This window comes from Salvelinus sp. IW2-2015, linkage group LG36 (assembly GCF_002910315.2).
Source record: "Salvelinus sp. IW2-2015 linkage group LG36, ASM291031v2, whole genome shotgun sequence".
NCBI classification, from domain to species: domain Eukaryota; kingdom Metazoa; phylum Chordata; class Actinopteri; order Salmoniformes; family Salmonidae; genus Salvelinus; species Salvelinus sp. IW2-2015.
Window position 1 is genome coordinate 24,360,044 of NC_036875.1, and position 23,550 is coordinate 24,383,593.

General features: G+C 43.1%; 1 protein-coding gene across 3 annotated transcripts in view; it reads right to left on the reverse strand.

The window, feature by feature from the left end:
* Positions 1-3,116: 3,116 nt before the first annotated feature.
* The window catches only part of LOC111959849 (radixin), a 35,440-nt gene continuing 15,006 nt past the window's right edge, over positions 3,117-23,550 (reverse strand). Inside the window, exons 1-13 of one of the 3 annotated variants that reach the window (XM_070437535.1) lie at positions 22,562-22,780; positions 18,170-18,253; positions 11,838-12,056; positions 11,482-11,633; positions 11,206-11,289; positions 10,940-11,086; positions 10,482-10,578; positions 9,886-10,049; positions 8,874-9,004; positions 7,603-7,763; positions 5,904-5,996; positions 5,146-5,355; positions 3,117-4,174 (exon numbers count right to left, since the gene is read on the reverse strand). In XM_070437535.1, coding sequence (XP_070293636.1) covers positions 4,010-4,174; positions 5,146-5,355; positions 5,904-5,996; positions 7,603-7,763; positions 8,874-9,004; positions 9,886-10,049; positions 10,482-10,578; positions 10,940-11,086; positions 11,206-11,289; positions 11,482-11,633; positions 11,838-12,056; positions 18,170-18,253; positions 22,562-22,627 — 1,773 coding nt within the window. In that variant the 5' untranslated portion in view covers positions 22,628-22,780 and the 3' untranslated portion in view covers positions 3,117-4,009. Of the gene's footprint in view, positions 4,175-5,145; positions 5,356-5,903; positions 5,997-7,602; positions 7,764-8,873; positions 9,005-9,885; positions 10,050-10,481; positions 10,579-10,939; positions 11,087-11,205; positions 11,290-11,481; positions 11,634-11,837; positions 12,057-16,074; positions 16,201-18,169; positions 18,254-22,561; positions 22,781-23,550 lie in introns of those variants that run through there. The other 2 variants (XM_023981671.2, XM_023981669.2) reach the window with 2 other exon arrangements.

Here is a 23,550-nt window from a genome sequence, read left to right on the forward strand (position 1 = left end):
TTGGGGATGGGATGGGTGTGCTGCTAAAATGGTGCTCAGGTTCATTAAGATAGGATGTTGATGAGGCGAGTGTGTATCATGTGACTATGATAGTTCAATGATCTAGGGTATATGTCAGATAAGTGTATTGTAGCCTACAGTGAATGGGTTGACAGGAAAATAATAGTAATTAACTAAGGAATTTAAATAACACTTAAGAAGCCTGTCATGTCAACATCGTTGTTTCGATAATAATGCTAGGCTTTACTGTACCTTTAAATGTCAAATCGAACCGGCCTAACTCAAATATTTTTTCTTTCTTCAAATATACTATTTCTTCCTCCCATAAGCATTGTCGTACTGAAAAGAATGTCTGAATATGATCCATACATACAGTGCCTTCGGAAGTATTCAGGCCACTTGACTTTTTCCACATTCTGTTACAGCCTTATTATAAAACACACAATACCCCATAATGACAAAGCGAAAACAGGTTTTTAGAAATTTTAGAAAATGTATAAAAAATTAAATACCTTGAATACAGTACTAGTCAAAAGGTTGGACACACCTACTCATTCAAGGGTTTTTCTTTATTTTTACTATGTTCTTCACTATTACAGAATAATAGTGAAGATATCAAAACTATGAAATAACACATATGGAATCCTGTAGATAGCAAACAAAGTGTTAAACAATTCAAAATATATTTTATATTTGAGATTCTTCAAAGTAGCCACCCTTTGCCTTGATGACAGTTGTGCGCACTCTTGGCATTCTCTCAACCAGCTTCATGAGGTAGTTACCTGGAATGCATTTTAATTAACAGGTGTGCTTTGTTGAAAGTTAATTTGTGGAATTTCTTTCCTTCTTAATGCGTTTGAGCCAATCAGTTGTGTTGTGACAAGGTAGGAGTGGTACACAGAAGATGGCCTTATTTGGTAAAAGACCAAGTCCATATTATGGCAAGAACAGCTCAAACAAGCAAAGAGAAAAAACAGTCCATCATTACTTTAAAAACATGAAGGTCAGTCAATTCAGAAAATTTCAAGAACTTTGAAAGTTTCTTCAAGTGAAGTCACAAAAACCATCAAGCGCTATAATGAAACTGGCTCTCATGAGGACCACCGCAGGAAAGGAAGACCCAGAGTTACCTCTGCTGCAGAGGATAAGTTCATTAGAGTTATTAGCCTCAGAAATTGCAGCCCAAATAAATGCTTCACAGAGTTCAAGTTAAATACACATCTCAACATCAACTGTTCAGAGACTGCATAAATCAGGCTTTCATGGCCGAATTGCTGCAAAGATACCACTACTAAAGAACACGAATATGAAGAAGAAACTTGCTTGGGCCAAGAAACACGAGCAATGGGCATTAGACCGCTGGAAATTTGACCTTTGGTCTGATGAGTTCAAATGTAAGATTTTTGGTTCCAACCGCCGTGTCTTTGTGAGACGAAGAGTAGGTGAATGGATGATCTTCGCATCTGCGGTTCCCACCAGGAAGCATGGAGGAGGAGGTGTGATGGTGTGGTGGTGCTTTGCTAGTGACACTGTCAGTGATTTATTTAGAATTCAAGGCACACTTAACCAGTATGGCAAGCACAGCATTCTGCAGCGATACTCCATCCAATGTGGTTTGCACTTAGTGGGACTATCATTTGTTTTTCAACTGGACAATGACCCAAAACACACCTCCAGACTGTATAAGGGCTATTTGACCAAGAAGGAGAGTGATGGAGTGCTGCATCAGATGACCTGGCCTCCAAAATCACCCGACCTCAACCCAGTTGAGATGGTTTGGGATGAGTTGGACCAGCGAGTGAAGGAAAAGCAGCCAACAAGTGCTTAGGGTATGTGGGAACTCCTTCAAGACTGTTGGAAAAGCATTCCTGATGAAGCTGGTTGAGAGAATGCCAAGAGTGTGCTCAGCTGTCATCAACGCAAAGACTTTGAAGAATTTCAAATATAATGTATATTTTGATTTGTTGAACACTTTTTTGGTTACTACATGATTCCATATGTGTTATTTCATAGTTTTGATGTCTTCACTATTATTCTACAATGTACAAAATAGTAAAAAATAAAGAAAAATCCTTGAATGAGTAGGTGTGTCCAAACTTTTGACCGGTACTGTAAGTATTCAGACCCTTTGCCATGAGACTCAAAATTGAGCTCTGGTGCATCCTGTTTCCATTGATCATCCTTTAGATTTTTCTACAACTTGATTGGAGTCCACTTGTGGTAAATTCAATTGAATGGACATGATTTGGAAAGGCACACGCTTGTTTATATAAGGTCCCACAGTTGACAGTGCACGTCAGAGCAAAAACCAACCCATGAGGCCGAAGGAATTGTCTGTAGAGCTCAGAGACAGGATAGTGCCGTGGCACAGATCTGGGAAAGGGTACCAAGACATTTTTGCAGCATTGAAGATCCCCAAGAACACAGCACCCTCCATCATTCCTAAATGAAAGAAATTTGGAACCACAAAGACTCTGCATAGAAGAATGGGAGAAACTCCCCAAATACAGGTGTGCCGAGCTCGTAGCGTCATACCCAAGAAGACTCGATGCTGTAAATCGCTGCCAAAGGTGCTTCAATAAAGTATATTTCAGTTGTTTTAATTTGTTAAAATAAATTAGCAAACCTGTTTTTGCTTAGTCATTATGGGGTACTGTTTGATGAGGGTAAAAAACTATTTAATACATTTTAGAATAAAGCTATAATGTAACAAAATGTGAAACAAGTCAAGGGATCTGAATACTTTCCCGAAGGCACTCTGACATCTGAAATTTAAAATCAAACGGATGTTACACTTACTGTGGTGATAAAGTTGAATGAATAGCCTATAATGTGTCGTCATCTTTCGACAACCCTATATGAAAGGTAATATCTCTGGAAAAGTTACTACAACATTACATTTTTATTTTTTTAATGTTTTTAACTAATGATTAATGGGTTGAAAGTTATCTCAAGATGATAAAGGTTAGTAAAGTACATAAGGATAAAACTATTGATATTTACAATTAATAACTGTTTTTTCCTTTCAGCAGAAACACCAGTTGTAAATTCAAGGAGGTGGCTGACCTGATCATTCATTACATAACCTTGATTTAGAAAACCAACGTGGCTAGGGCGGTTTTGTGGTTCTTTTATTTTCCCCATTCTTACATGTCTGGAAGGTGATGAATCTGGAATGTTCAAAATAAACAGTTCCTCATATCACTCCATCCATATAATATTGGACTGCTGCTTCCCTCCCATTTGGTTTTACCTCATTCAACCTGGGGATGAACACTGACTGACTGGAAATAAGAAATATACATGGTATCTTTATTGTGAACGAAAATAAATAAATGGTAAATGCTTCAATGGACGATAAACGACACAAAGGTATAGGTCAGAACGAACAGATAAACGCTGTTGTCAAATTCTGGAGGAATTAAACCACTGGTTCAACACCAGCTGACCCATGACTGACTAGAGAACAGCTAACTCACCACAGTTAAATATGAAGCCGAAATTAAATGAGGCAAATAAGGCTGTTTTGTTAAAAAAAGAAAACTATTAGAATTCTTCATCTAATGGCAAACAAATAAACGGTAAGGTACGGTATTTAAAGCTTTACATACAAGCTTGCCAGCGACATCAAAAAGTTAAACTGCAATTGTTCCCTCTCAATAAAAGCAAGATATCAACCAATTTCTCTATCCATTCTTACATCAGACATGCAAGCATTAAATTACCCTTTGCTCATGGAGAAGTTCGCTTCGACAGTATGTTGCTTGCCATTCCAGATTAGGCGATTCCAGATGTGGTTAGGCAGAGCTCTAAGCATGGAGCAGTTTGATTGGCCATCCGCTGGTGGGCAGAGCTTTGGCAAGGCATAGTTAGCGGGACATTGAATCCACACACCTCTGGCCTTTTTGCAAGTAGGGATTTGGGGGAATGGGACGGGAACGGGCAGGTTTTGCTGTACACAAAAACAAGCCGTTGTCGTGGCAATGCAAGGGTGGGAGGGCGAGGTCTCTCACATGGACTCAAACTCGTCGATGCGCTGCTTGGTGTTGCCCTGGCGGATCTGACGCAGGGTCTTGTACTTGTCCCTCCCAGCCTTCACGTTCTCCGCATGTAGCATGTCATTCTGGGTCTTCTTGGTGTCGTCCCTCGCCTGGGCCAACTCTGAACTCAGAGCCTGACAGAGGGAGAGGGGAAGAGAGAGAACACTTCATTTTGATAGTTGCAGACAGGGTCTATAGTTCAACAAATTATCAGCAAACTGTTGATCCATTAACCCAAACACTTGGCCTAACCATAACCCTACATTTTTTTGCAGTTGATAGTTTGAGCTTCTAGGGGTCTATCCATCCTAATGGCATCTTAGGCTTCTGCAAACTCCTGGATTGCATCCTACCTGGCAGGTCACTACTACCAGGTGGCGTTGAGAGGATCTGTGTCTGCACCACGTGCTCTCACTACTGGTGTTCCCGTGGGCTCGGTTCTAGGCGCTCATCCTCTTTTCACCAAGTTTTTTTTCTCTTTACATCATCACCATTCTCTTTTCTCTTTACACCAAGTCTCTCAACAGTCATATGACATGGTCATGGTCTCTATGATGATTGCTATGCGGATGACACTCAACTACTCTTCTGCTTCCCTCCCTTCTGACACCCAGGTGGCAACACGCATCTCTGCCTGCCTGGCAGACATCTCAGCTTGGATGTCTGACCACCACCTCAAGCTCAACAAAACAGAGCTGCTCTGGGAAAGGCCTGCCCGCTCCATGACCTCTCCATCACGGTTGACAATTCCTCGGTGTCCCCCTCCCAGAGTGCAAAGAACCTTGGCGTGACCCTGGACAACACCCTGTCGTTCTCTGCAAACATCAACACGGTGACACGCTCCTGCAGGTTAATGCTCTTCAACATCCATAGAGTACAACCTTTTCTCACATAGGGGTAATTCCAGGAATTGAACCCACTATCTTGGCGTTGCAAGAGCCATGCTCTACCCACTGAGCTACAGAGGACCATTGTGATGTATTGTTGCCTCACCTAGCTATCTTAAGAGGAATGCACTAATTGTACAGTAAGTCGCTCTGGAGAGAGCGTCTGCTAAATGACTAAAATGTTAAATGTAAGTGAGGCCATGTCTTCATTAGCCTACCTGCAGCTGTTCCTTGACGCGTTCGTTCTTCTGGGCCTCTGTGATACGTTCCTCCTCGCTGTGGTGGCTGGTGACCCCATCACTGTGCAGCTCGGTGCTACCCTCAGCGTTCGTCTCATCCTCCTCATCGTGCTCTGGCGCAGGGGGTGATGACATCACAGACTTCAGCTCCTCTTTAGTCTTCTCCAGGTCCTCCTGGGCTGAGATGGCCTAGTGGGGAGGGGTTAATGTGGTTAATGTGCGAAATACTGTCACTTGGCGTTCAATAAAGTGCTTATCTATTGTATCGTATATAACTATCACACAGTACTGACACATTTCAATACTCTATTTGGATCCACAACAGGTAGAACAAACACTCTTGCTTTCACACACAAACTCATACACCAACACATTTTAAGATACATTTGCCAAAAGACAGGGACATCTGTATTTAAAGGTAATGCACGTGTAGGGCCTGAGCAGGCCAGAGACTTGTAAAAAGCAGTAAAACATTCATGCACACAGTAACGGGTTAACATGCAAATAAAAAGGACAGACACACACAATGAAAAAAAATCCTCTCCCACAATTTCAACCTCAGCTCCCACACATACACAAAACTTTTTGAAGTCATTTTATGAAAGCTGTTATATGATTTGGTTTGAGGTCACAGACACCCACACATTTAGACACAGAGACCATTATAATAATGCATTAGTTCAGTAAGCGCAGGGGGCATGCGGGGGTCAGGGAGAGGTAGAGGAGGTAACTGTTACTTTGTGTTGCCATTCTGTCGCTTCCTCTTCCTTTTTCCTTTTGGCCTCCTCAAGCAGAGCGATTTTGGCGGTGAATTCTCCTAGCTCAGCGGCCTGCGAGCAACAAGCACAAGACACCCTTCTGTCACACACACACACCCCAACACACTGGCCACCAGACTGCAAGAGTTGGCCATGGCCCACTCTCCTCCACATTAAACTTAATGACCAACCAATATCAATATAAATTGACAAATGGTTCTGTGGTGACTACTGTTATCATGGTATACCACCTATGAAATATTACCTGGAATACCAGAGAGAGAGAGGCTGGTGAGAGGATAGAATTCCCCCCATTAACAACTCAATCGCACATATCTGTCAGCACTCTAAAAAGGTTACTGCCTCAGGGCCTTCCAACACAGCATCAAACCAAATGCATCAATGTTATTTCCCTACGCATAAAGAGATAGTTCGCCCAAATTACATTTTGGTTTCCTTACCCTGTAAGCAGTCTATGGAGAAGGTGTGCCAGCAATTCATGCTTCGCTATTGTTTACCTGGCCACAAATCAAATCAAATGTATGTCCAAATCATCTACTTGCAACTTCATTGAGCTATACAATACATTTTTTTATATTTTAGGATGATTTGGACATGACGTGCATGACTTGCATTGGAGTTGTGCCACAATGGCCAGAAACAGTAACCAGGTAAACAAAATCAAAGCATGGATTGCTGTCATACCTTTGCCATAAACTGCTCACAGAGTAAGGAAAGCAATATGTTATTTTGTAATTTGGGTGAACTATCCCTTTAAACCAATGACTATCTCTAAATAAGACAATAATCAGTCATTTGGAGCTGAAGCACAAAGTTGAGCTATGCGTTGGGCTTAGGCATGTCAAGTTAAATACCAAGATGAGGAATAACCAAATCACCTGTGGAATGCTAGTAAAACCATCCATAAAATCTAGTGTGACCAGAGGAGGTGTTTACAAAAGTCAGTCTCACTTATTTACATACAACTGTATGTATTGACATGGTGATAATAGAGCAGGGACAGGGTTATTACAGTGATGATATGTCTAAGCAATAAGGCACCTCAGGGGTTTGTGGTATATGGCCAATATACTACGGTTAAGGGCTGTTCTTAAGCACGACGCAACGCAGAGTGCCTGCATACAGCCCTTAGCGGCGGTATATTGGCCATATAGCACAAACCCGAGGTGCCTTATTGCTATTCTAAACTGGTTACCAATGTAATTACGGCAGTAAAAATAAATGCTGTCATACTTGCCTAGTTAAATGAAGGTTAAATAAATAAAAAATACCTGTGTTATTCCGTCTGAAATAACACGGCTGTCAACCAATCAGCATTCAGGGCTCGAACCACCCAGTTTATAATGTAGAATAGAGAATTTACAACTGTTTTAGTGTGATAATTGCACAATTCAGATGAGATTGTTGACTTAGAGAATTACTGTATACCTGCCTACAGTAGGTATATTTACATGGTTAACTACACTAAGACCTATCCTTCCTTGACGTAATCAATAAATAGAAAGCAGAGTAAGGTGTCTTATCATATTGCATTCACTAATCATTTCATATAAGATCAGTGATTTTTTTTCAAGGAAAGAAGTATGCACTGAAAGTATGTTCAGTAAACGGGGCCCTGATCCAAAGCGTGACCCAGACTGGTGATGTGATGTGTTACCAGTTGTTCCTGGTTCTTCATCTGGTCAGCAGCCTGTTGAACCAGCGCTGCCTTGGCCTCCTCTGCTGCCTGTTTCTCTTTCTCCAACCTCTCTGCCTCCTCCTTCGCTCTCTTCCTCTCCTGGTCCAACTCCAGGGCCCTGCGTGTCTGCTCCTCCAGCTCTGTATGAGCATGCACAGAACGACACAGACAGAGACAGACAAAGATACACACACAAAGGACAACAATTTATGACAAATATACTCCGATCTGAGCAAGAATCGCACCCATCTTTCCTGACATACATTCACACAATCTATATATGTTATGAAACAAGAGGAGTACTCAAATAATCTCCAATGGAATGACAGTGTTTACCTGAGAAAGGCCTCATCTATATTATAAAAACAGATTTCTAGAGGCACCATAATGTCGGCACTACAGCCTCAATGGCTAATACTTGTATGCTATGTCCTGTCCTAACAGAAAAGCTGTGGTGCAACAAGTCAAGGGCCAACAATAGAGAGAATGTTCCCGTAACATGATATAACAGCTGGCAGTGTCATCCTATGCCCATCTCTAACTGATATCCCATTCCTCACTCCTCCTGATAAGAGGCTAGGATGCAAATTGTGTAGCTGTGAACTTGTTCTGTGGTAATTGAGTGTCTGAACACCAGTTGTGTACTACATTGGGTGTTAAGGCGTCAGCATGCTTCAGTTCGGCTGGCGCCTCAGCTAGCTGAACCGAATGAGTGTGCTCGCATACTCCCTTAAAAGACCTTCCCTTGAAAAACTATAAAAAGGCGTCCATTTTGAGGCGCCGTAGACAGTATACATTTCCTAAAAATAGTCAGAATTAATCGAAAATAACTCAAGAAATCTGTCATTAATTTTGACATTTTTGACAAGGAGATCTTAGTAGTGCAATTTTACATCTAACTAAGTTGTTTGGTGCAGTATTATTATTTTTTCAGTGTGGCAGAACAGCCGAAAAAAAGTCTAGAATGAACAAAAATGGCACAAAATGTCGTCATAATATATATACAAACTCTTGAGAATTGTTTCGGCTTGGAAGCACGCGGACTCCTTTAGTGTAACACCAAGGTGTTGCTTGCAAGGTTAACCTATGACATTTAAAAGTAAGTGAGAGAATGCAAATCAGTCATTTTTCCTCTGAAGTTGTATCCTTAGCGTGTGTGTGTGTATGTGTGTGTATGTGTGTGTGTGTGTGTGTGTGTGTGTGTGTGTGTGTGTGTGTGTGTGTGTGTGTGTGTGTGTGTGTGTGGATACCTTTCTGGGCCTTTAGCGTCTGTTCCTCAATCTGTCTTAGCCTCTCGACAAGCTCGTCCTTCTCCTTCTCTATCTTCGCCCTCTCCTTCTCTGCGTGCTCTCGTTTTCTCTTCTCGTTCTCTAGCTGGGCTCTGTAAAACAAAAGACGATGAACATGCCTGGGCTAATAATATATTCTAATTAATTAAACTAATTGTAGAATATATATATATATAAATAATATTCAATATCAAACTATATTTTTATGTATAAAATATTATCATCACAAAACAGGTACAACATTCTGAGATGCTTTACAAAAAGACAAGACACACAAAAATGCACATAACAGTATTGGAAAAACTACTAAATTGTCATACTTGAGTAAAAGTGAAAAAGTAAAAGCTATACATAAAATTCCTTATATTAAGCAAACCAGATGGCACAATTAAAAAATATATGTTTTTATGAACAGACAAAGGCACACTCCAACACTCATACATTAATTACAAACACAGTATATATATTTATGTTTAGTGAGTCCGCCAGATCAGGGACAGTAGGGATGACAACGCGTTATATTGATAGGTGTGTGAATTGGATAATTCTGTTCTGTCTGAGCATTTGAAATTTAACGAGTACCTTTTGGTTTCAGGGAAACTGTATGGGAGTAAAAAGTACATATTTTCTTTCGGAATGTAATGAAGTAAAAGTAAAAAGTTGTCAAAAATATAAATAGTAAAGTACAGATACCCCCCAAAACTACGTAAATAGTCCATTAAAGTATTTTTACACCACTGCATACAGAGATATGCAGTCTGAAGACCATCCTGATCTTCAGAGAGCAGCTGTCAGGATAGTAGATCAGACTTGTATCTCATTTTCATTTCATTTCCCCGTTTGGGAATCAAATAAATACAGAGATTTACCTTTTTTGTGGTTCTAATGCAGACCAGACATATTTTAATACAATGCTGCCCCTTCTGGTCAGAATCACAACCACATGTCTGCATGTGTTCGCCCAGTACTGTACCTCTCCATCTGTTTGTGGTGTTTCTCCTCCCGGGCCTGGGCCTTCATCTGCTGCACCTCGATGGTGTCAGGCTTCCTCCTCCTCATGTACAGTTCGTGGTTCCCCATGCACAGCGCCAGGACACGCTTGTTGATCCGCAACCGTGGCGCGTAGAACACAAAGTCCTGCAGGGAGAGGAGGAGGGGAGAACAGGGAAGAGGAAGGGGTTAACTCAATTTACAGCTCATTTACAGACAGTGCAAGGTGGAGAACAGGGAAGAGGAAGGGGTTAACTCAATTTACAGGATTTACAGACAGTGCAAGGTGGAGAACAGAGGAAGAGGAAGGTGTAACTCAATTTACAAGGTCATTTACAGACAGTGCAAGGTGGAGAACAGGGAAGAGGTAGGGGTTAACTCAATTTACAGGTCATTTACAGACAGTGCAAGGTGGAGAACAGGGGTGGACAACTCTACTCCAATATTATTATTATATTCTCATTGTTTATTGTACATTGTGTTGTATTATTTCCTCCCACCGTCCCCTACCTTCCCGGTAGACGGATCCCCTACCTTCCCGGTAGACGGATCCCCTACCTTCCCGGTAGACGGACTTACTGGGGCTTTCTTGTCGATGGGTTTGATGACAAACTTTTTGTCGTTGAAGGAGATGTTTCTGATCTCGCTCCAGGGGAAGCCAATCTTTGGTGTCAACCTGGGGAGGAGGGAAGGGAAAACACAGACTGTCTCAACACTATGCTAGTACAGTAATATGCAATGGGAAGATAACTACCTATCTACAGTACATTACTTGTTACTTTTATTTCTTATTCTTATCCGTATTTTTTTAAACTGCGCTGTTGGTTAGGGGCTCGCAAGTAAGTATTTCACTGTAAGGTCTACACCTGTTGTATTTGGCGCATGTGACTAATAACATTTGTTTTGATGTCAGAGTAGTACAAAACGAAACTAGAGGTACCATCCATGGCCATCAGAGGGCGATAGTGTCATGGAGTATATCAAATAAATAAGTGGACAAATAATTATTCCACATTGTATAAATCAGTATTGCGTACTTGTCCTCATGTTCGTAGATATTGAGTCCCAGTGCATCCACACCCAGCCACAACTCGGTTCCCTTCTTGTTCTTGATCTCAAAGTAGTTGACTCCATACATTTCCAGGTCCTGGGCTATCTTCAGATACTCCATCACTGAGTCCTCTCTGTGTACACAAACACACATTAGAAAGTTATAACTTATGTAGAGGAGAAAGTGTGATACAAACACCCTCATACAAAGCCACACACACACACAGACAGAGACCCTCATACACAGACCTACCTGAGCATGCCTGTGTGTTCCTCATGCCAGGTCTGTATTCTGTCCTCCCACTGTTCCTTAGTCAACTTATGCTGCTCCAACACTCTGCAGAACACACACAGGGTTATTCAAACAGAGCCACAGTAGAGGCCTGGCATCAAAAGACCGAACAGATTTATTGTGAGGGAGTTGAGCCACTTTACTAAAGAACAGCTCATTTAAGAAAGAACACACTACCTCTGAGGGGGACAGAGAGGGAACAGAAAGGGAACAGGGGAATGGGTATGAGGTACAGACCTCTGTGGCAGCAGGCGGTCGGAGGTGAGGTAACCAGGCTTGTGGACGTCTCTGTTGTAGTCTGCATACTTGGCCTGGACAGAGTAGGAGGCCAGCAACACGGCAGTCTCTGGAGGACAGTAGTTCTCATCGTTCAGGATGGCCTCCTTCACCTGGAATGGGCAGGGAACACACACACGCTTGTTTGAATTCTTTGTTTGGATCTGCAATGTACATTGTGAGTACAAAGGACACACTGTAGAACTGTGTGTGTGTGTGTGTGTGTGTGTGTGTGTGTGGTTTTGTGTGTGTGTGTGTGTGTGTGTGTGTGTGTGTGTGTGTGTGTGTGTGTGTGTGTGTGTGTGTGTGTGTGTTACCTGCAGGAAGAGAGTCTCTGCCGTAATCTCCTGGATGAGTTCCTCAGACACGTCCTCAGGGAAGAACTTGGCTCTGAACTTGAACTGCAGAGGGTTCTCCTTCTTTACATCCTGCTGCGTCACCTTCTTATTGAGTTTGAGCCACGTGCTGTAACCTTTACTGTCTGTGTACTGCAGGCCAAAGAACCACACCTCCCGGAGGCCCACTGTCTTCACCACCTGAAAACACAAAATGCATCAATGATTAGCAGGCTATCTATAGGTGGGTTGTGTGTGTGAGGTTGAGGGTGGTCTTCTCTGTGGGGATGTATGGAATGGGGCCGAGGTATTCAAGCAATGTTGAACTTTGTTTGGAAGGCCAAGTTGGCAATATGGCTAACAAGAAGGAACCAGGGGCAACAAACCCAGAGTTATCATTAAAATCAACTCTTATTGGTCACATACACATATTTAGTAGATGTTATTGCGGGTGTAGCGAAATGCTTGTGTTCCTAGCTCCAACAGTGCAGTAGTACCTAACAATTCACAACACACAAACCTAAAAAGTAAAAGAATGGAATTAGGAAATATATAAATATTAGGATGAGCAATGTCGGAGTGGTATTGACTAAAATACAGTAGAATAGAATACAGTATATACATATGAGATGAGTAAAGCAGCATGTAAACATTATTAAAAAGTGACTAGTGATCCATTATTAAAGTGGCCAGTGATTCCATGTCTATAGGGCAGCAGCCTCTAAGGTGCAGGGTTGAGTAAACGGGTGGTAGCCGGCTAGTGATGGCTATTTAACAGTCTGATGGCCTTGAGATAGAAGCTGTTTTTCAATCTCTCAGTCCCAGCTTTGATGCACCTGTACTGACCTCGCCTTCTGGATGGTAGGGGAGTGAACAGGCCGTGGCGCGGGTGGTTGATATCCTTGATGATCTTTTTGGCCTTCCTGTGACATTGGGTGCTGTAGGTGTCCTGGATGGCAGGCAGTGTGCCCCCAGTGATGCGTTGGGCAGACCCCACCACCCTCTGGAGAGCCCTGTGGTTGCGGGCAGTACAGTTGCTGTACCGGGCGGTGATACAGCCCAACGGGATGCTCTCAATTGTGCATCTGTAAAAGTTTGAGGGTCTTAGGGGCCAAGCTAAATTTCTTCAGCCTCCTGAGGTTGAAGAGGCGCTGTTGCGCCTTCTTCACCACACTGTCTGTGTGGGTGGACCATTTCAGTTTGTCAGTGATGTGTATGCAGAGGAACTTGAAACTCCACTGCGGTTCCGTTGATGTGGATAGGGGCATGCTCCCTTTGCTGTTTCCTGATGTGCACGATCAGCTACTTTGTTTTGTTGACGAAGAGGGGGAGGTTATTTTCCTGGCACCACTCCGCCAGGGCCCTCACCTCCTCCCTGTAGGCTGTCTCGTCATTGATGGAAATCAGGCCTAATACTGTTGTTTCATCTGCAAACTTGATGATTGAGTTGGAGGCGTGCGTGGCCACGTAGTTATGGGTGAACAGGGAGTACAGGAGGGGGCTGAGCATGCACCCTTGTGGGGCCCCTGTGTTGAGGATCAGCGAAGTGGAGGTGTTGTTTCCTACCTTCACCACCTAGGGGTGGCCCGTAAGGAAGTCCAGGACCCAGTTGCACAGGGCGGGGTTAGTATGGTGTTGAAGGCTGAGCTATAGTCAATGAACAGCATTCTGACATAGGTATTCCTCTTGTCCAGATGGGATAGGGCAGTGCAATGGCATCGTCTGTGGATCTATTGGGGCGGTAAGCAAATTGAAGTGGACTAGGGTGTCAGGTAAGGTAGAGGTGATATGATCCTTGACTAGTCTCTCAAAGCACTTCATGAAGACAGAAGTGTGTGCCACGGGGAAAGAGTAATTTAGTTACCTTTGCTTTCTTGGGTACAATGGTGGACATCTTGAAGCAAGTGGGATGGTCACTGCGCGATGAACAGTGTGGAGACATTTCGGGAGGTATGGGGGCTCAGGGAGAGAGGAGGCTGGAGAGGAGGGGTTGGATGTACAGTTGTAATGTGGTGCTTGCTAGTGTATTGTACTGTGTTTGTTGTGTAATGTGATTGTGTGGAGGATCGCAATGTATTTTTATAGGGGTGGAGTGGGGGGCTGCTCAATCTGAGAAAATGTTGTATTGTTGTCCATTTAACAGGATAAACAGACGCAACCGCATGACTGCCCGGCTGTCCCATCTTCAGTCATCTGTTCATTCCACCCACCCACACACACAGTGTATTCGGAAAGTATTCAGACCACTTGACTTTTTCCACATTTTGTTACATTACAGCCTTACTCTAAAATTGATTAAATTGTAATTTTTTTCTCCAAATCTACACACAATACCTAATAATGACAAGGCAAAAACAGCTTTTTATAAATTTTTGCAAATTTATAAAATATCACATCAAATATACATAAAATATCACTGAAATATCACATTTACATGAGTTTTCAGACCCTTTACTTAGTACTTTGCTGAAGAAACTATGGCAGCGATTACAGCCTCGAGTATTCTTGGGTATGACACAACAAGCTTGGCACACCTGTATTTGGGGAGTTTCTCCCATTCTTCTCTGCAGATCCTCTCAAGCTCTGTCAGGTTGGATGGGGAGCATCGCTGCACAGCTATTTTCAGGTCTCTCCAGAGATGTTCGATCGGATTCAAGTCCAGGCTCTGGCTGGGCCACTAATGGACATTCAGAGACTTGTCCCGAAGCCACCAATGCGTTGTCTTGGCTGTGTGCTTAGGGTCATTGTCCTGTTGGAAGGTGAACCTTCACCCCCAGTCTGAGGTCCTTAGCGCTCTGGATCAGGATCTCTCTGTACTTTGCTCCGTTCATCTTTCCCTCGATCCTGACTAGTCTCCCAGTCCCTGCCGCTGAAAAACATCCCCACAGCATGATGCTGCCACCACCATGCTTGACCGTAGGGATGGTGCCAGGTGACGTGACACTTGCATTCTGGCCAAACAGTTCAATCTTGGTTCCATCAGACCAGATAATCTTGTTTCTCATAGTCTGAGAGTCCTTTAGGTGCCTTTTGGCAAACTCCAATCGGGCTGTCATGTGCTTTTTACTGAGGAGTGGCTTCAATCTGGCCACTAACATAAAAGGCCTGATTGGTGGAGTGCTGCAGAGATGGTTGTCTTTCTGGAAGGTTCTCTCATCTCCACAGAGGAACACTGGAGCTCTGTCAGAGTGACCATCAGGTTCTTGGTCACCTCCCTGACCAAGGCCCTTCTCCTCCGATTGCTCAGTTTGGCCAGGCATCCAGCTCTAGGAAGAGTCTTGGTGGTTCCAAGCTTCTTCCATTTAAGAATGATGGAGACCACTGTGATCCTGGGGACCTTCAATGCTGCAGAAATGTTTTGGTACCCTTCCCCAGATCTGTGCCTCGACACAATCCTGTCTCGGAGTTACACGGACCATTCCTTCAACCTCATGGCTTGGTTTTTGCTCTGATATGCACTGTCAACTGTTGGACCTTATATAGACAGGTGTGTGCCTTTCCAAATCATGTCCAATCAATTGAATTTACAACAGGTGGACTCCAAGTTGTAGAAACATCTCAAGGATGACCAATGGAAACATGATGCACCTGAGCTCAATTTCGAGTCGCATAGCAAAGGGTCTGAATACTTCTGTAAAAGTTTAGTTTTAATACATTTGCAAACATTTCTAAAAAACCTGTTTTCGCTTTGTCATTAAGGGGTATTGTGTGTAGATTGATGAAGAATTGTTTTTAGTTCATCCATTTTAGAATAAGACTGGAACGTAACAAAATGTGAAAAAAGTCAAGGGGTCTGAATACCTTCCCGAAAGCACTCTCTCAACAAATGGATCCTAAATAGCAGAAGTGGATGAGTATGTGAAGTAGCATTTGTGAATAATAATATTGATGCATATCACCATGATGCCTATTTTTGTGCTATAGGAAAAACAAGTAATATTCGATTAAATATGTTATCATTGACGTCATGAAATTATCAAATGAGTCTTCTTTATTGTGCTCATTTTACTATAATTCAGAAATGCAAATACACACACACACTACAAACCACTCCGTTGCACTCAGCTCTGCGGACATACTCTCTCTCAAAAAGAGTCTCTACACTGGGCCAACTGTTGATCCTAGTCTGACTGGCGTCCGTATCTAAGCACACATGCACACACTGCTCCTGTCTTTGTATTTATAACACACACTCTGACAGACAGAAAGCCTGACTCACCGGATCTCTATGTCTCTCTGTGTATTTGTCAGTCACCATGGAAACCAGCTGTCCAACACTGACTGAAGCAGGCCCGATGTGCTCCATCAGCAGCGAACAGCAGTTGGTGGAGATGTTTAACTATACCTGTGGGGACCAGCAGTTCCCACAAGAATAGTAAACAAACAAAAATTGGACCAACTGGTAACATTTTGTGAGGTCAAATGCTATTTCTAGGGGGTTTAGGTTAAGGTAGAATTGGTGTCAGAATTAGGTTTAGGGAAAAAAGGATTTTGAATGGTTATAAATTGTTAAACAAGTGTGTGTGTGTCTGCACGCACGTGCATGCGTGTTGTAGTGAGCATGACCGAGTGTGCATGTGAAAGTGTAAGTTAAGGTCAATGGGGTCCAATGACTGAGTGTCGCACACACTCTGATGAGCTGTGAGGGGAACCAGCAGAGCCCAGTCAACAGAAGAGGATTCCTGTTGAGTCAGAGCTGGGTTCCCTTCCAACACTACAGAATTATCTAGTCGCATTGGGGAGAATTGTCAGACAATCTTTGGAGTGGAGCCGCAAATGACTACTCCACTCCACTCCACAAATTTCTTGTTAACAAAGTATAGCTTTGGCAAGTTGGTTAGGGCATCTACTTTGTGCATGACACAAGTAATTTCTCCAACAATTGTTAACAGACAGATTATTTCACTGTATCACAATTCCAGTGGGTCAGAAGTTTACATACACTAAGTCGACTGTGCCTTTAAACAGCTTGGAAAATTCCAGAAAATGATGTCATGGCTTTAGAAGCTCATGTTAGGCTAATTGACATAATTTGAGTCAATTGGAGATGGACCTGTGGATGCAGTTCAAGGCCTACCTTCAAACTCAGTGCCTCTTTGCTTGACATCATGGTAAAATCAAAAGAAATCAGCCAGGACCTAAAAAAAAAATTGTAGGCCTCCAAGTCTGGTTCATCCTTGGGAGCAATTTCCAAATGCCTGAAAGTATCGCGTTCATCTGTACAAACAATAGTATGCAAGTATAAACACAATGGGTCCACACAGCCGTCATACCGTTCTGTCTCCTAGACATGAACGTACTTTGGTGCGAAAAGTGCAAATCAATCCCAGAACAACAGCAAAGGACCTTGTGAAGATGCTGAGGAAACAGGTACAAAAGTATCTATATCCACAGTAAAACGAGTCCTATAGCGACATAACCTGAAAGGCCAGCAGCAAAGATGTGGGGGTGCTTTGCTGCAGGAGGGACTGGTGTACTTCACAAAATAGATGGCATCATGAGGAAAGGAAAATTATGTGTAAATATTGAAGCAACATCTCAAGACATCAGTCAGGAAGTTGAGGTCGCAAATGGGTCTTCCAAATGGACAATGACCCCAAGCATACTTCCAAAGTTGTGTCAAAATGGCTTAAAGACAACAAAGTCAAGGTATTGGAGTGGCCATCACAAAGCCCTGACCTCAATCCTATAGAAAATGTATGGGCAGAACTGAAAAAGCGTGTATGAGCAAGGATGCCTACAAACCTGACTCAGTTACACCAGCTCTGTCAGGAGGAATGGGCCAAAATTCATCCAAGCTTATGGGAAGCTTGTGGAAGTTCAACAATTTAAAGGCAATGCTACCAAATACTAATTGAGTGTATGTAAACTTCTGTCCCACTGGGAATGTGATGAAAGAAATAAAAGCTGAAAGAAATTATTCTCTCTAATATTATTCTGACATTCACAAAATAAAGTGGGGATCTTAACTGACCTAAGACGGAATTTGTACTCGGATTAAATGTCAAGAATTGTGAAAAACTGAGTTTAAATGTATTTGGCTAAGGTGTATTTAAACTTCCGACTTCAACTAATATATATATTATTTTTTTTCACACACACAGGCTCTTAACTAGACCAGTCCAGCTCCCAGCCTTGTTGACACTCAGTAGTGTGTGTTTGTTGTACGTTAACCCCATGCTTACCTGGTCATTAAGCTAGTCTGTAAGTGAGTATCGTGAGTGAGAAGTAAATTAACCCCATGCTTACCTGGTCATGAAGTTAGTCTGTATGTGAGTGAGTGAGCATGAGAGGTGAATTAAAACCATGCTTACCTGGTCAAAGAGCTGTTTGCCGGTGGTGTTGGGCTGAATGGCAAACTCCAGCTCTGCATCCATGGTGGTGACACGCACATTGATCTATACACAGACACACATGTTAACGTCCCCAAAGAAACGTTTATATGCGTCACAAAGCCCACGTGGCAGGCTGCTTCTTTACTTTACTTTACTTTTACTCAAGTATGACAATTGGGTACTTTTCCACCACTGCGTGCACGAGGAGAGAGGATCTATCAGGAGTGTGCACAAGGAGGACATATCAAATAAAATGTTATTTGTCACATACATATGGTTAGCAGATGTTAATGTGAGTGTAGGGAAATGCTTGTGCTTCTAGTTCCGACCATGCAGTAATATCTAACAAGTAATCTAACCTAAGAATTTCACAAGAACTACCTTATACACACACAAGTGTAAAGGAATGAATAAGAATATGTATATAAAAAATATATGAATGAGAGATGGCCGAACGGCATAGGCAAGATGCAGTAGATGGTATAGAGTACAGTATATACATATGAGATGAGTAATGTAGGGTGTGTAAACATTATATAAAGTGGCATTGTTTAAAGTGGCTAGTGATACATTTATTACATCCATTTTTTCATTATTAAAGTGGCTAGAGATGAGTCAGTATGTTGGCAGCAGCCACTCAATGTTAGTGATGGCTGTTGAACAGTCTGATGGCCTTGAGATAGAAGCTGTTTCAGTCACTCGGTCCCCGCTTTGATGCACCTGTACTGACCTCGCCTTCTGGATGATTGTCACGACAATTTTCAATCCCAATGATAATAACTAACAATTATTTAAGCTTTGACTAATCCCAGAGGTTTGTAAGACCCTGGGTTTACAATTAGGCAAAGACTCAGCTTATGCAAAAGGTCCGTAAAGTTTATTCACGAGAAAGTTCTAAAATCCATAATACAAAGACATGCCATTTTATAACTCATACGTACATACACACAAACAGTAGGTTTTCACTTCCAAGCAATCACTTCCAACTGGCAGTTCCACCCTCCCGAGATTAGAGGAACCTTGACAGGACTCCCTGTCCTGTCGTAAGTTTCTCAAAGTTCTAACCAGGTCAGGTCATAAACAGTTTAAATTGTTCTCTGTGTTTTCTTAGTCACACACACACACACACATTTCTACTTGTCTCGACCAAACTTTATTAGGACTGAAGTTTATCATTTTAATTCATTATACATGTTACATAATGAATAATTAGACAAACGTAATTATTAGATTATATACGTTACATAATCTCAAGGGTGGAATTCTTTAGTCATTACCTTAAACATATAAATTCCCTTATCAATGATAGTGGGGTGAACAGGCAGTGGCTCGGGTGGTTGTTGTCCTTGATGATCTTTTTGGCCTTCCTGTGACATCGGGTGGTGTAGGTGTCCTTTGCCCCTGGTGATGCGTTGTGCAGACCTCACTACGCTCTGTAGAGCCTTACGGTTGTGGGTGGAGCAGTTGCCGTACCAGGCGGTGATACAGCCCGACAAGATGCTCTCGATTGTGCATCTGTAAAAGTTTGTGAGTGTTTTTGGTGACAAGCCGAATTTCTTCAGCCTCCTGAGGTTGAAGAGGCGCTGCTGCGCCTTCTTCACCACACTGTCTGTGTGGGTGGACCATTTCAGTTTGTCCGTGATGTGTACGCCGAGGAACTTAAAACTTTCCACCTTCTCCACTACTGTCCTGTCGATGTGGATAGAGGGCTGCTCCCTCTGCTGTTTCCTGAAGTCCACGATCATCTCCTTTGTTTTGTTGACATTGAGTGTGAGGTTATTTTCCTGACACCACACTCCGAGGGCCCTCACCTCCTCCCTGTAGGCCATCTCATCGTTGTTGGTAATCAAGCCTACCACTGTAGTGTTGTGTGCAAACTTGATGATTGAGTTGGAGGCGTGCATGGCCACGTAGTCATGGTTGAACAGGGAGTACAGGAGAGGGCTGAGAACGCACCCTTGTGGGGCTCCAGTGTTGAGGATCAGCGGGGTGGAGATGTTGTTACCTACCCTCACCACCTGGGGGCGGCCCGTCAGGAATTCCAGGACCCAGTTGCACAGGGCGGGGTCGAGACCCAGGGTCTCGAGCTTAATGACGAGTTTGAAGGGTACTATGGTGTTAAATGCTGAGCTATCAGGACGTGAGGAGAGATGCGCTATGCTAGAAGAGCATGAACAATTAGAATGGCTGCTAAAGAATTGCAGTAGGTCAGGTATTATTAGAGGATGTTGACATGGTGGTGGGTCAGTGAATGAGCAGGTCAGGACAGAGCTGTCGGAGTATTAGCGGGTTACGGGTTTGGTGTGTATACACAGTACTGTGTCTATGTTTGTGTTGTGGATGTTAGATACGGTTAGGAGAGGCTGTATGAGGGGCTAGTGTATACACAGTACTGGGTCTATGTTTGTGTTGTGGATGTTAGGGTTAGATACGGTTAGGAGGGGCTGGTGTATGGGTCTATGTGTTTTGTATGTTAGGGTTAGGAGGAGGCTGTATGAGGGGCGGGTGTATACAATGCCTTCGGAAAGTATTCACACCCTTTGACTTTTTCCACATTTTGTTACGTTACAGCCTTATTCTACAATTATTATTTTCCCCCCTCAATCTACACAATATGCCCCATAATGAAAAAGCAAAAATGGGTTTTTAAAAAGTTGTGCAAATGTATAACAAATAAAAAAAATGGAAATATCACATTTACATAACTATTCAGACCCTTTACTCAGTACTTTGTTGAAGCACTTTTGGCAGAGATTATAGAATCGAGTCTTCTTGGGTAAGACGCTACAAGCATGGCACACCTGTATTTGGGGAGTTTCTCCCATTCTTCTCTGCAGATCCTCTCAAGCTCTGTCAGGTTGGATGGGGAGCGTTGCTGCACAGCTATTTTCAGGTCTCTCCAGAGATGTTGGACCGGGTTCATGGCAAAGAGGGACTTTGCAATTAATTGCAATTCATCTGATCACTCTTCATAACATTCTGGAGTATATGCTAATTGCCATCATACAAACTGAGGCAGCAGACTTTGTGAAAATTTATATTTATGTAATTCTCAAAACTTTTGGCCACAACTGTATATAGACCTGATAGAGCTCCTGGGGCCCAGTCAGTACATCAAATAATACACACACACCTGCACGTCTCTGGCTCTCTTTCTCAGACCATACCACTGTTGTCTTCAACAGTACACTAGGATAGACACACACACACACGTCAGAGCATCATCTGATGGTCTGAAGCTGGACTGTCTGAGGCTGGTCAGAGAGAAAAGCCTCTTAACACAATCACAGGTACACCTTGTTCATGTCCAGACTGCTGTCTAGAAGAGACAAGAACTGGGTTCAGATGTACTGTATGCACTGTGTCTGTGTGCTTCACTGGTGGGCAACAACGTGGCAGACACCTTGCGGGATGGTTTAATGTAAATGTTTAAAAACCTGCCCCACACCACTAAACCGGGATTTAAACACTGACGGGGGCACAGAAAACAATTTATGTAGGATTAACCTCTTAGGCTGTGAGATGAATAACACTGCATCATTAACACGATGGACCACAATGACACTGAGGAGTTCTGACATTGGAGCTACAGGACCTCAAATCTTGCACGTAGACCACTTTTTCCCCTTCAGCACAGTGGTCCAATTGAACACGACAGTTCTATGTATTGTATACATAGAATTATGATCTGGCGTGGATGCTGGTTTTGGAGATAATTATGATGCTCCACAGGGGAGACAGACTGAGGGTTAGGGAGGTATGGAGCTTTGTAAATATCCTTTCCTTTGTGTCGTAGCAGTGACACCCATCATATAGCCAAAAATAGCTATTTCTGTGAGGAAATAGTTTAATATGTTCGCGTGTGTGCGCAATCGAGACCAAGAGAGAGCGAGAGAAACTGAGCAGGAGACGAGAGAGACTGACAAAGGAGAAGAGCAGACGGAGCAAGATGTCTCAGAAGTGATAGGGGCTAATCCCAAACTGACAAACCACATGGAGCGCAGAGCAGTGCACAGTGAATACTAGAAACCCTCATTCTCTGACTGCTATACATACAGTAGCCACGTCTGCTAGCTAGGGTCGGGGTCAATTCCGTTTCTGTTCAGCCAATTCAGGAAGTAAATTGGAAATGGGTTAGAAAAATCAGGCAGAAGAACAGATACCATCTCTATGCAAGCAAGTTTGTGTGTGTGTTTTCGTTCAGTACCAGACAGGCCTAATTAAATGCACAGCTGTTTGTTGCTAAGCCGGTCACCAGGGGCTTTAAGGCAGAGGACCAGACTTGGGCTTTACTCCTTTTCACCACTCATCCATCCTCCTCCGGCACACCCTTCACCTTCCCATCATCTACTTCCCCCCACTATAACTCACCACTCCTGTCCCCTCTTCCTTTCTCCTCTCTGCCTTCCTCTCACCAATCCAGTCCTTTCTTTTCATCGCCTTTCCTGTCCACTTCTTATCTACCCTCAGGCCTCTCCCGTCCTTCCCCTCTCCATCGAGGCAGTCCCATTATCTCCAGGTCCAACAGAGCTAATCCCCACAGCCTGGGCCAAAGAGACATCCTCCTAACTGAAAGGTGGAGGACAGAGAGAAAGAGAGAGAAAGGAAGGAGAGAGAGCTGGCCAGAGAAACTAGGAGAGGAAGACAATAGAAAGGGGAGGACTATAAGCACATCAAAAGGTAGAGAAAATAAGGAGCACGGGAGAGCGAAGGTAGAAGTGGGGAGTGGAGGATTATGTAGAGCTTACGTTTTACTATGTGTGTGGGCTAAGGAGAGGTGGAGGGAGGGAGGGGATGGGTGAGTGAACTTCACACCTGATAATTAGATTTAGTGACTTGGATAATTCCCATTATATTAATGAAAACGGGGTTATGAAATATTTAAAGCCTGACTGTGTGTGATTATATTAATGAAAACTGGGTTATGAAATATTTAAAGCCTGACTGTGTGTGGCATGGTCGGCGGGCACAGGCGTGCTGGTGTGGAGCAAAGAGTAGTGAGATGAACCAGAGGGGCAACCTGCAAAACGCCTCAATAAATCAATAATGCATCAAGTCCCACTGCACCCCACACCATAGCTGTCATGTTTTGTCATTTATTTTCATGTCTTGTCCCTGTGCTTCCCTCTGCTGGTCTTATTAGGTTCTTTCCCTCTTTCTCTCTCTCTCTCTCCTCCTCCCTCTCTCCCTCTTCCCCGCTCTCTCTCTCTCTATCGTTCCGTTCCTGCTCCAGCTGTTCTCTTTTCTCTAACGACCTCATTTACTCTTTCACACCTGTCCCCTATTTTGCCCTCTGATTAGAGTCCCTATTTCTCCCTCTGTTTTCCGCTCCTGTCCTTGTCGGATTCTTGTTTGATGTT